The following is a 14,217-nucleotide window of genomic DNA, read 5'->3' as shown; positions in this document are numbered from 1 at the left end:
TATTTCAGTGAAACATGAGCAAAATTTTTAATTAAAATGTTGCTGCTAAAATACAATTATTTTATCAGTCACTATTTCAGTGAAATATAAGCTGAAATTTGTAATAAACAAAATCTGCATCCCAAATCAGCTCATGGGAGATGACATTTCACAGAGTATTAAGTAAAAAAAAAAAAAAACACTTTGACTTGGTGGTGGTCCCGACACTAAATCTTTTCCATTTGGTGATTTGTGCCTGCCTGCTTGCCCATTTGCTTGTCTGATTGCACGGTTGCATGTAATCTGTTCTTGTAAACAGCTTCTCTCTCATAACTTTTTCCTTAAAATCGGATTTTCATTTTGTAACCATGCTCACAGTTGTCATCTGCAATGCAAAAGCATCTCATCAGTTATGGAACGAGCACTGGAAAACTTTTCCCACAAACAGGTGAAATCTGTTACTGAATTGGGATGAAAAAAGTTCATTCAGATCTTCATAAATGATTGCAGGGCAATCCATTATCCATTTGTATTGAGCAGTTTTGTGTTCTTAAAAAGTTTAACAGGATGGTGTATAGCTGTGTATTCTCCCTGAAGTAAATTTCCAAAAAGTTAACAGCAGATTGTATATAGTTAGAGATATTACTTTTGTTAATAATTGTGATATAATGTAAATGCTGAAACACAGATGTTTGTCTTTTATGTATTAAAACTGTAATATTTTTGTTGTTTGTGTATACTTTTCTTACAATAGCACATTTCAGCATGTGTAAATGCTCCTACCATAACTTACCAGACTGGCACAAAGTTATTTTTACTTGAAAAGCAATTCTTTTAGCATGGAAAGAATTTATTGTGTTTGCTCAAAGTTGTTGTCATTGATTCTCTCATACAACCTTTATTTGCTTCCTGAATAATAGGGGATAACAATCTGCTTGAAACAGGTTTCATTCAGCATTCTGAGGATTGTGTAATATTTCTCAACTATTTTAGGTGGGGCTAATGATTTATTGGTAGCACATTTTCATTGAAACAGTAAGCTAGTTGTGCTATCATTCCTCATATTACCATGTGTCTTATTATATAAATATGAATAATTCTTCATAATAGAGTTATTATTTTGATTGTCCCAAATAGGTAAGTTGGAGTTTTTTTAAAAAATCAATATTTCAGAAAAGTATTGGGATTTACGTTTCATTTAAAAAAGAAAGACATCATATGTGATAGGAAAGTACTGTTTGTCTGCATTTTATGTTCCTGGTCACTGTAATCAGTTCCATGTCTTCAGTGAGCAATATTTTTCATTGAGTACTGATCACACAAAAATAAACATACAAAGTTTTTTTTTTTTTTTTTTTTTCCAGCTAGGGGATAGAAAATAATCTCAGTGTCCCAAGGCCTGCAACAGTTTACATTCATTCAATTTCTGTGTTGCAAAATTTTGTCCTCAAGTGACTCTACACCTCTTCATACCTTATTTTTGAGTCTTCTGTTTTCCTCCTTCTCTCCTATTACCTTCCCAGTCCACAGTACCTGATACTGTACATTTGCTTGTGTTGGTTGATACTCACTGTGATAGGCCACTAGCGCGTGACGCTTTGATCGGACACTCGAATGTGTGTTGCTCTGTGTTTACCACCAGGCCTCCGCCGTGCACAAGTGGGAGGTTTTCACGTACTTGACTCCGACTTTCTGTGACCACTGTGGTTCCATGCTGCACGGCATCACGCATCAGGGCCTCAAGTGTTCAGGTCAGAACTGTTCTCACAAGACACAACTGTTGCCACTGTAACAACATTAGTGCCAGTGATATAGAAATTTAGTATCAAAGCCATTTCATGAATATGTCAGATATTAGATTTCCAACCATTTCTGAGCAACCATTAATCCATGTTTACAAGTGTAGAGAACATAGCCCATCCAAAATTCTATCAATATCCAGCTGTAAGAAATTCTACATCTAGTGATGTGGTTCTTTATGGTACTGTGACACCAAGTAACTAACATTAAAACTAACAAGTAGCTGTAAATTTTGTGCTAAACTATTTGTAAAAAAGAAAATAATAAAATTGTTTTAAAGAAGTATTATCCCTTACTGTGGAGTGAAGTGAGCTAAATGAACTAACATAACACTATTTAGTAATTGTTGCAACCAGGTGACAACCAAATAAATTTCAAGCCATCATCTGAAAAGAACAAGAGGAAGGTGGAAGACTATGTGATGTATTTTGTAGCAAAAGAAATGCTGATTAATTTATAGATTGCATTCATATTTTTCTGAGAAAATAGTCATGAAACAATATTACTTATTTATTGCTCCTTTCATAATAACTACTGCTGTAAATAGCTTGTAGCCACTCCTTTAAATTATTTCATTTTCTTGCAGCTCCTTCTGTAAATGTCACCTTATAAGCTAGTTATAAATTTTTGCTTCTTTCCTGGTATGTCATATTTTCAAGATCAGAATTGTCAAAACAAAGATATGAAAAAAATGAAGCTATGAATTATATTTCCACTGAATTATTGCTTTCAACTTACAGTGCATATCCTTTATGTGCCACTGATACAGGATTTGAATGAATTTTCAGTTTCTCGTCTTCTTTGTTGCATTTTTTTCTATTTCTTGCTTTCAGTTCTCTGCAAAGAAAGCACTTCTTCACAGAGTTCATGGTTCATTGTATCCAGTCATTTCATGTTGATGTTGCCTTACCAACTTAATTAGTTTTCACGTTAGTATATAGAATGTTACAGAATAAAAATATAATGTTGTTTGAGCGTTGAAGTAAATTTGTTTTACATCTTTTCAGTATTTGGTAAAGACAAATTATTCCTGAATCAAATTCTGTATTTTTCTGTATATGATATTTAAATCTTATTATTTCAGATTTCAAAAAACTACTTTCACTGTGGAACTTCAGTTCCTCTTGAAATGGAATACTTAGATGCAACTCACCTTTAATCCTTTTGAAGTATTTTGCAGTTTTTCTGATGTGACTTCTTTTAGATCACAAAACTTCTCAAAACACTTAACAGTGACAAAATGTGCTGGAGGAAACCTCTCAGAATATTTTACGATCATAAAGGGATTCTTGTAAGCAGAAGTGATTTTAATTAACTACACTGAGGTGATAGGAGTCGTAGGATACTTCCTAACACCATGTCGGACCTTATTTTTCCTGGCTTAGTGCAGAAACTTGACATGGCAGGGACTCGACAAGTCGTTTGAAGTCCCCTGCAGAAATATTGCGCCATGCTGCCTCTATAGCTGTCCATAACTGCAAAAGTGTTGCCGGTGCAGGATTTTGAGCACAAACTGAGCTCTTGACTGTGTCCCATAAATGTTCAACAGGTTTCATGTCAGATAATCTGGGTGGCCATACCGTTTACTTGAATTGTCCAGTATATTCTTCAAACCAATCATGAACAACTGTGGCCCAGTGACATGATGTGTCATCATCCATAAAAAAATCCATTGTTGTTTGGGAATGTGAAGTCCATCCCACACCATTATGGAGTGACCGATGGTGTTCACAGTGCCTTGTTGACAACTTTGGTCCATGGCTTCTTGAGATCTGCACCACACTTGAGCCATACCATTAACCCTTACGAGCTGAAATCATGACTCACCTGTTGATAGGCAACAATTTTCCAGTCATCTAGGGTCAAACCAATATGGTCACAGGTCCAGGAGAGGTGCATGCTGCCAGCACTCGTGTTGACGGTCTGCTGCCATAGCCCATTAACCCAAAATTTCACCACACTGTTCTGATGAATATGTTTTTCATATGTCCCATATTGATTTCTGTGGTTATTTCATGCAGTGTTGCTTGAGTGTTAACACTAATAACTCTAAACAGATACCGCTGCTCTCGGTCCTTATGTTACGGCCATGAGCCACTGCATTATCTGTCATGAGAGGTAAGGCCTGACATTTGGTATGCTCAGCACACTCCTGACAGTGTTAATCGTGGAATATTGAATTCACTAATGATTTCCTAAATGGAATGTCCCATACATATAGCCCTAACTATCATTCCACATTCAAAACTGTTAATTCCTGTCATGCGGCGATGATAATGCCAGCCGCCTTTTCACGTGAATCACCTGAGTACAAATGACAGTTCCGCCAATGTACTGCCCTTTATACCTTTGTGATAATGCCACCATCTGTGTACATGCATATTACTTTCCCATTACTTTTGTCACCTCAGTGCATATATAAAGCAGTTGGTATATTAGTGTATCATGTCTCTGACAGTTTTGAGAAAACTATTGTGCTTCATTTTTAAGTTGACACTAATACAAATAACTAATTTCAAGAATTTTAAATGACTGCTGTTGTAATTATTTCTATCAAAGGATAATTCACTTGAGAAAACTACATAAATATGAGACAGAACTTCTGGCAAGTCTTTATTTTCAACAGGCAAAATATAAGCATTCCTGATAGGTATATGTGATAATTATTTCTTCATACTGGGGTTCATAGCTTGTGTAATGTTTACCGATTACATCATTTTTCCTTTATTTGTCTGTCTTTCAAATACAGGAAGAAAGACTCCACCTAATAAGACTGAAGTAGCCTAGCAACAGAGAACAAGGTTATTATTGACACATCTCCTGATGTCATGGAGCTGTGTGTCTAATTAATTTAGACTGCCTCTCAGAGTGTTGTTTCTTTTTTTATCTTGTTGCATATGATTTCTTGCCCTTTGGCACATAAACAGGCTTCACAACTAAGTCTGGTGCCTCATAGTTTTAAGCAAAAATATTTTGGTGTTCCATATCATATACTACACCTCATCGTCCTTTTAATTCGTGTTTTACAATTGTGTCCTATATTTGTAGGACATGCAAGATACTTATTTCCAAATTGATCAATGTTTTTATGTTTTCTCTTTTTGTTTGTTATAATTCCTTCAATCCCTTTCTTTATTTATCTTCAGTACTATCCTGTTGTCATCTGCAGTTTTGCTCTATAAGATAATTATTTTTTTCTTTCAGCAAAATATCATACCATTATTTCAGGTTGTTAAAATTATTTGTGATCTTTAGTTTCCTCCTTATACAATTCTGTGCTTTAAGTATGGTTTCTCTTCCACGGTTTCCATTGCTGGTTTCTTACACATATGCTTCTCTCCCATTCCTCTTTAGCTGCAGACAAAATGACCTTTAGGGCTGAAACATTGAAATTTGGCCTTGATGGGTCACTGGAGGGAGTTGCATGACAAGTCACCTAATTCCCATAAATTTTGGGTAGGGCAGCAATGAGCTCCAACAGCAAATTCAATCACATCCCAGTTGTGTTCGGTCGGGTTCAGATCTGGTGAGTTGAGGGGCAAGCACATCAATTGAAACTACCCAATGTGTTCCTCAAACCACTCTACACATTCCTGGCCTTGTGACATGGTACATTATCTTGCTGAAAAAGACAACAGATCATCATGAGGGGTTGTATGTGGACTGCAACCAGTGTACGATACTCCTCGGCCACCGTGGTGCCTTCACAAGCTCCACTGGACCCATCAGTTCCCATGTGAATGTTTCCCATAGCATAATGGAGCTGCTGCCAGATTCTCCATCCGCACTACAGGTGTGAAGGAGCTGTTCCACTGGAAGATGAAAGATTCGCAGCATCACATCAGCATGATGAAGAAGGTATTGGGATCAAACCAAGCAAAGCTCTGCCACTGTGCCAACGTCCAGTGCTAATGGTTACATGCCTATTTCAGTTGCAGTTGCCAGTGTCATGGTGTTAACATTGACACATGCGTGTGTTGTTGGCAGCTGAATCCCATCATTAGGAGTGTTCAGTGCACTGCATGTTCAGACACACTTGTACTTTGCCCAGCATTAACATCTGAAATTAGTTCTTCCACAGTTCGCAGCCTGCCCTGTTTTACCATTCTTCCCAGCCTATGATGTCCGACATCTGCAATGAGGAGTGGCCGCCCAACCCAATGTCATCCAGATGTGGTTTCACCTTGGTCTTGGCACTTGTTGAAGGCACTCACTATAGTACTCCTCAAACACCTGAGAAGTCGTGGGATACCCAAAATGCTCATGCCGAGCCTCCGGGCTGTCACACTCTGCCCTCAGTCAATCTCGGGGAGATTGTGTGCCTTCCCCATTCTGCACACAGATAGCACATTCACTGGTACTACACACTGTGCATGTGTCTCATTAGTAGTCATTCCTTGTCAGCTGATGCTGCTATCTATCTTCAGGATAGGTTTATATTGATAGCAGGTCAGTGGTCATAATGTTCTGGCTTATCAGTGGATTTCTGCTAGCATCTATAGAATCAGTAGGTGCCATTTCAGAGTCTGCATTTGCTTGAAAATGTATCCTCTGAGTGTGGTCTTTTTGATATATATTCCCTAATGCAAGATTTATGTAATCTTGTCTGTATGATGTCATAATCTCATTCAAATTTAGTACAACTTCTTATGTGGTATGTAACACCAAAAATTTTCTTCCTGCAGTAAGATTCAAACCAGCTATCTATGAAGACTGCCATACATTATCAACCTAGGCCACTAGAGGTGTTGTTGCCTGTTTACAGCTTGGATATCATTGGAAAATAAAGCTCTTCATATACTGAATACCAGGTCAAATACATGCACAGTGTAATGCTAACAATGCCTTGGTTAGTCTCATCCATAAACTCGTGTCTCACCTATACTTCGCCATTCACATGATTGATGAATCTCTTTGCCTTTGAGCAGTATGGGCTGGAAATCATTAATACATTTTCCATCCCTTTCTAAATTAGAAAGAAGAAGGAAAGAAGATTAGAGTTTAATATCCCATTGGGGATGAGGTCATAAGAAATGAAACACAAGCACAGACTGGACAAGGAATTGGATCTGTACTTTTTTAAAGGAACGATCTTGTCATTTGCCATAAAGTATTTAGGGAAATCACTGAAATTTACTTCTCAATAACTGTACTGGGATTTGAACCCATTTCATCCCAAGTGTGAGACCAGTAGTGTATCCACTGTGCTACATTTCTCATTCCCTGTATTGGCAGTACTAATTATCATAAACTATAATGGCCTGCACTGTCATGTGAGCCACACAAGTAAAATAAATAAGGAGATTGTGGTGATGAGAGTGGGTGATATTGGTGGAGTTTGGAGACTCTGTCTGACATTTCCCACAATTGCCAAAACATCAAGTGTAAGGTTGAAAACTTGTGTGTATGAGGTAAGGTGACACTAAGAACTTCAGTGATGGCTACTGCATTTCATTTTCGTATTATACCACTTTTGCATTTCGTGGCTAATTGCTATCAAGATCACGTTCTTCTCTTTAACATCTTTTGCAGTCTTCTAAACATTTTACTTTTTTTCTTACCTTGTAAATTAGGGACATGAAATGTTGCAAATTTTAGTCCACCATGTTTTTGTGTTAGTATCTGCTTCACTGAACACATTGTCTCAACAGGTACTGTTTAATTCTAGGTATATGTGGAATATAGCTTGGACTTTCATTCTTTTAAGATTTCCTTTCAAGTAACATAAAAATCTACCTAAAATAAGAATTTGAAATATTTCCTAAACATGGTCATAAACAGATATTTATTAAAATTTGTCTAATAAGATACAGAAATTTACTTTCGGTGTAATGAGTGGTGGCTGTACTTGTGAACCATGTCCAGAAATTATTCTTACAGCTTTAATGAAGCAGTGACAAATTTGCTATGTGAAATCTCATTTTGTAACTAGACTGATATGGAGCCATGTATTTGTCATACTTAGACTGTTGATAGAACATTTTCTTGTGAATCATCTGTATGATAGTTCATATACAGAATAATTACTTTTCTGCAATATGGAAACCAATAACAGTCAACTGAGAGTGTGTATGTGTAATGTCTTCTGGTTTCAAAACCTGTCCACTAAATGATATCTCCTAAGAAAATAGCAATAAAAAACCCAAAAGGGGCAACCATCCATTGTCTTTTGGCAATGCTTTCGGTACCTGTGATTTACTTTTGCTTTGTATTTCATTTCAGAATTGGGGGTCTCTATTCATTTTCTACTGATGTTCCATTTTATTTTGTCAATACACATCAGATACCCAACAAAAATATGCTACCATTGGGTATTAAGTAGATGACACATAAAATTTTTGAGGAACCAACATTTTCCATTCTTGTTTTTGGATTTGGTCATCCATTGTGTCATAGTGCAAGCAACTGTTTGCAATAATTGGAGATAAATCAGTCTCAATACTGTTAAAATAATCATCCTGACATTTTCTTTGAGTGCTTTAGGGAAACTGCAAAAAAATTGAATTGGATTTTTTGGACAAAGATACATCCTTGACTATTCCTCCAGTGTCTCAAGTGTATGGCCTGTCAGACCAACTAATTGGATTCTGTGACAGAAGTAGGCAACTATGTGTGATGTGAAGTAGTTCTTGTAATGTGTGTGCTGTCAAGGGCACTTCTTTTTCTTTTCTGTTTGTGAGATATTACTGTTTAATATAAAGACATCATGTGTTCATCGAACATCATGGGAAATGACAAGAGAGTTTGTTCCATACCCCTGCCAAATCCTAATATCTCATAGTTGTGAGAATTACTATTGCTTATGAAGCCATCTGTCTTTCATTGGTCCAATGCATTCCTTTTCTAATCATTGGAGGAAGAAATTAGCAGCTACTGATATAGACACTGGTCTATTTGCAATTGTTTCTTGTGTTATGGCGGGGAAATTAATGTAAATATCTAGAGCCATTAGTCAGCCAACACCAGTTGAAAGTTTGCCCACAGTTAAATGTCCCTGTCATTAGTCACTAATCTCCTTCCTGCCTTCAATTGAAAGAAAAAAAGGTCACTGCATCAACATGAGAAAATGGACAGTTAAACCAGTGATAGCTGTCACAAGAGGTAAGAAGAATAATATTCCCTCATTTTACAACCTTCAGCACAGAGTGTCAGTTTCAGAAGTTCAGAGATGTGAAATGAGAATTTCTTCAGTAAAAAGACTCCTGCAATGATGTCATAATTACAGGGAAAATAGAGATGATGCAAGACAATAGCTTAACCTGCCATGCATGTTTACTACTGCTGGATGGCGGCAGTTGAGTTGCATTGAATGCCTTGCAGCATTACAACTCTGTTAGTGTGTTGGGGTGGTATGCAATAATAGCTTACACAAAATAGAGCTGTTGACTGTGTTTTTAGATTATGAAGTACAGGATCTAGTATCATGGATGCTCATTTCAGGGAGACAACTAAAATGTACAGTGAGTAGCTTGACTTATTTCACTGATACTGTACTGTATTAAACTGACCTTAGCACTCTTAAAAAGTCATACACATTTGTTGGATATTTGAGCGGCCCTCCACATGCTTCTTCTCCCTTCCCTTCTTTATTGTAGTTTCATTAGATTTTTTCTGTCTTTGTATAACACTTTCTTATTCTTATTCTCCCTTTTCTGCAATGTGCCCTTTATTGCAAATGCTCCACTTCAGTTTGGTTTTATGTCATCTCTGTTGTGTCAGCTTAATGTAGTGTTTGCTGTGTACTGTTATGGTCCTTGTACAGAAGGTAAATCTCAACTGCAGTGAATGAGATACGTAAAGTATAGTCCACATAAATTTATGGGTTTCATCTGGTTGGTTCCTCAGTGCAGTTCTTCCAAGAATTCGGTTTTGCAAGTTTATCTACTTCAATCCTTTTCATAACAGAGAAAATTTGTTTGTTGTAAATACCACCACTAGTATCCTGCATTACATTGAAAAGTAGCTTCTTTAACAATGTTCTATTCTTATGTAACTTAATGCATTTCATGTTTATTTATCTGAAGCTCTGTACAAATTTTGAAAAAGTAGAGTAGCATATTATTTTGTCTGTGCTTAATGAATTCTCAAGAAGCTTATCTTTTGTTGAATTTACTTACTTTATTAATTAAAATTAAGTTCATTAATATATTCCCAGGTAGTTACATGTTTACTGCATACAGTGTAGCATCGTACAAATTTAGCTGGAGAGAGATGACTGAAACTATATTTTGCTCTTTCCGATATTAAACTGGGAAATCTCAGTATGTATGATACTAATTTTACTGTTTTGTCTATTCAGTTTTTTGGGTAATATGCTTGGATAAATTTGATAGCTGAACATCATTATGTCATGAGGTTGCTTTCCTTCAGTATGCTTACAGTTACTAGACTCACACATTGTTCTCTTGTAGCAATAAAATAAATTTAAATTGTTCATATTAAAGAGAGCTTTCACTCTTACTATTAGTTTTTTACTGGTAATTTTTGGGTTCCTTGCCTTAAATAGCAAATTTTACTAAAATGCAATAATATGTTACATTAAGAATATCTTGTTACCTTTACTTCTTAACATTTGCATCCCACCAGGACTTTCCATTGCCTCATCAATATGCTGTTATTTTCAATAATTGATACTTAAGATTTTAATGCACAGCTTTAAAACTGGAAATGAAAGAGTAGATTTCATTTTTAAAAGAAAAAAATTATTGTTGAAAATATGTCATGGAAAAACTTCAAGTACAACATTTTGAATATACCAGTTGCTTTTTCTGCCCTGATGTGTGTATATTGTTTACACATTGGCACAACTACAGATTCAGTGACACCCTTGTATTGTGTGTCTTTTGTCTTCATTGTTTTCGCCGGCCGAAGTGGCCGTGCGGTTAAAGGCGCTGCAGTCTGGAACCGCAGGACCGCTACGGTCACAGGTTCGAATCCTGCCTCGGGCATGGATGTTTGTGATGTCCTTAGGTTAGTTAGGTTTAACTAGTTCTAAGTTCTAGGGGACTAATGACCTCAGCAGTTGAGTCCCATAGTGCTCAGAGCCATTTTCTTCATTGTTTTCCAAAAATGAAACATAAGCTGTTCTACCAGCTACCATGCTCATTATGTTCCACAACTTGTTTGAGTTCCTTACGATGTGTTGTCTTTTCTAGTTTTTCTCTGTTGTTCCCAGATTAGTCAGAAATGGAATTTTTGAACCAAAACTTTGGTAAAAGTATTCTGCGTAGTACACATACAAACAGATCCACAATCTGTGAACAGTGTGATACAGTGTTCAGAAGACATAAACTTCATAGTCATTTAATAAACCAATAAGCAGTTTACAAACAATATTTAACATTACAGATTTCTTAACTGAAAAAGTTTTTCTGTATCTGGGTTTTAAACTGACCTAAATCACTTCTTTGATGTATTTTTACCACCTTCCAACCATTAATCTGGGTGAAATTACTCAATTTTATATTTTCAGTATCAATATATTCCTGTGATTCGAATAATAAAGGGACACTGATTGTCTGACGCCAATGATTTTTATGGATACTGCTCTTTTGCTGGAGACCATGCTTCTGACAGTTTTGAACAGTATTTTTGAGTTTTGTGCCTTAGAAATGTAGTGACAGAAATTTTTATAAAGGAAGACTGAAGCTTGTTTCTACTTGGTGAACAGTTTCCATTTCATACCTGGTATGATTCTGCATTTTAATCATAACACTTTTTGCCAGCATAAGATGATAGCATCTTTCTTTTGTTGACTGTTATTTACAGTTGGGAGGAAACTGAAGGGGGTCATTTGTTTTCCAGTTTGTCAAAAGTGTTGGTACTACCATTCTAAAAACAAAGGGGGGGGGGGGAGGGGGCGGTGATTTGTGATTTGTACTCCCTGCAGTATTTCTTTATCTCTTGTTTTCAGATGTTTTTCATGTTGTTCATCACTGTGCATCATTGTCAGCATCTCTACTTCAAAAAATTAAAGTGCTCATAAACAGCACAGCCTTTTAAGCAACCATGCACAATGTTTTTATGTACTTGTCCTTAATCTGAACCTGTACTTTTGTAAATATCTATCAACGAACCAAAAGTAAGATACATGCTCAAAACAAGTGGGAAATATTTTTAGTTATATCTAATAAAGGGCAGAATTTGCATAAATCACTTAAAACACGGTATTAAACAGTTAACAGTAATTAATGTGCAGTTTTCATGAGTGAATTAATGAGGCTACTCTGTTAGGCTATTTTCCCAACAACTGACTAGAAGAAAATCCTTTAGCATGACTTCAAAAAGACTGGCTCAACAAGTAAAACTTGTCACATTAACATGCAAACATAGACTAACATTAAGAGGGATAGTTTTCTGTGTTGAGTGTGTCGAGTGTTGCAGCATGTGACATGAACGTGCACAAACGCTGTGTGGAGACGGTTCCTAACCTATGTGGCTGCGATCACACGGAAAGAAGAGGGCGAATTGAACTGAAGATTATTTGTGCTGGCAACAAATTGACTATTGAAAGTGAGTAAATGCAGAAATGACTGGAATCCTTCATCTTTTTGAACTTCCTAATTGAAATTCTGTTCATTGTGTTTTCTCAATCTTGTCTGTTTTTGTTCTGTGAAAAATATTATTTTTAATTTGAATTTCGGTCGACAAATTTTCTCTTTATAATTAATTGACTGACACTGAATTCCTTGACTTCAGCTGTATCTACTACTCGATAATGACATGTGAAAATTTGTGCCAGATTTCCTGCTTATCGTGAATGGGAAATCTGGCTTCAAGTCTTGGTCCAGTGCATAGATTTATATCTAATACAGCTGATGTCCATAAATTGCAGTGAGCGAATTAATTTTGAAGTATTTCATACAGCTGTGGATCAGCAGCAGCATCTGTTCTTTCAGGCATGCATGTGAGACTTTCTCTTATAAATTTGCAGTTCGCCAAGGCCGAAACCTAATTCCAATGGATCCAAATGGTTCATCTGATCCATATGTAAAACTCAAGCTCATACCTGATACAGACAGCATAAAGAAGAAAACAAAGACAATCCGTTCCTCTCTGAACCCTGTTTGGAATGAGACAATAACATTGTGAGTATTTGTTGACTTGTTAAATTCTGTATTTAAGTGTAGAGGTTGTAAATTGAGAAGTTATTCCATTTTTTGAAGTGGGAATTTAAGTGTCTGGCATAATCCACTGATGATGTGTACTCATAACAGAATTAATTGTGCATATTTCCCTTATTTCCTTTTCCAGATGTTGATCTGTTAATTTCCTTCTTTCTTTATCAAAGGATTATACACTCAGGTTAATTATTAGTGTGAGAAGGAGACAAGAGAGGATGTAAGAACAGTTAATACTTCTTTGTTTCAAACTAGGCACCTAATGCTACTGGAAAAATTCTCCCATTTCTCCCACTTTCCTCAATCCACAACCTAAGTGTAATATAATCAATGTATGGCTTTCTGGTCTGCCATCAGATCACATTTTATAAATCCTACAGTCAGCCACTCCTGGTCTTGTTGTTAGCATTTCTGTCTCTCGATCGTGGGGCCTGGGTTCAGTTCCCATCTTGGTCTGAGATTTTCTGTGCATGAGACTCTTTGGTTGTTTGTGTGTGTGTGTGTGTGTGTGTGTGTGTGTGTGTGTGTGTGTGTGTTTTCTTTTTGTCAAACAGATTTCATTTCTTTGTAAATCCCACAGTATCCCTTTGAGGTAACTTCTCGATATTGTCAGATGCTGGCTGCTGGGTATTGCTGGCATGCCTCTACCAACTGATGATGTCAAGTAGTTGCCTTGAAGGAATACTGTGAGATTTTCAATACATAATTTGGTGGCAGATCCAAGAGCCTTATGGAACTTTGAGTATCTGGTCTGTCCTCGTCTTGTCTTGTTACTACCACTTCACTCTTCTTTGCCAAGGAATCTCATTCCATAACACACAACTGATTCTTGCTTTCCGGCTGTTGTTGGATCTCAGTCTCACTTTATCTTCAGCTCACCAGATTATCATCAAAAAGCATTGCATTTAAATGCAAAAATTTTTGGTTAGGCTTTGTGGTGACTGTTATTAATGTTGCATGAAACAAATTTACTGTTACCAGGCGAGCATTGTATGTATTTTATTTTCTCCTAACATCTCTGCCACCATCACAGTTTGACCTACTCCCAGCTAAGATAGTCATGAATAATGTGCTAAAACACTATAGCCCAACTTTCAAAAGTATATATTTTGTCTGAGCATGTATGTACAGAATGTACACACTTCCTATCCCCTATCGATTCCTCTTCCTCCTATAAATTCTCCTCCTCTCTCTTCTCCCTGCCCCCTTCCCCACTCTTCACGTATCTCCCCATTCCCTTCATGTCCCCATGTCTCTCACTCTCCACATCTATCCCCCTCTCCCTAGCTTCACCCCCTTCCCATTTTAAAATTGCTAC

At 36.7% G+C, this 14,217-nt stretch overlaps 1 protein-coding gene across 2 annotated transcripts in view; it reads left to right on the top strand.

Moving 5' to 3' along the window:
• The window catches only part of LOC126243987 (protein kinase C, brain isozyme), a 199,633-nt gene that overhangs the window by 117,389 nt on the left and 68,027 nt on the right, over nucleotides 1-14,217 (top strand). Inside the window, exons 3-5 of one of the 2 annotated variants that reach the window (XM_049948204.1) lie at nucleotides 1,622-1,730; nucleotides 12,163-12,291; nucleotides 12,713-12,866. In XM_049948204.1, the coding sequence (XP_049804161.1) occupies nucleotides 1,691-1,730; nucleotides 12,163-12,291; nucleotides 12,713-12,866 (323 nt within the window). In that variant the 5' untranslated portion in view covers nucleotides 1,622-1,690. The remainder of the gene's footprint in view (nucleotides 1-1,621; nucleotides 1,731-12,162; nucleotides 12,292-12,712; nucleotides 12,867-14,217) is intronic. The other variant, XM_049948203.1, reaches the window with a different exon arrangement.

Source organism: Schistocerca nitens, chromosome 1, assembly GCF_023898315.1.
Source record: "Schistocerca nitens isolate TAMUIC-IGC-003100 chromosome 1, iqSchNite1.1, whole genome shotgun sequence".
Lineage (NCBI taxonomy): Eukaryota > Metazoa > Arthropoda > Insecta > Orthoptera > Acrididae > Schistocerca > Schistocerca nitens.
The sequence above is the reverse complement of the archived record's forward strand: the minus strand, read 5'-3'. Positions and strand labels throughout refer to the sequence as shown.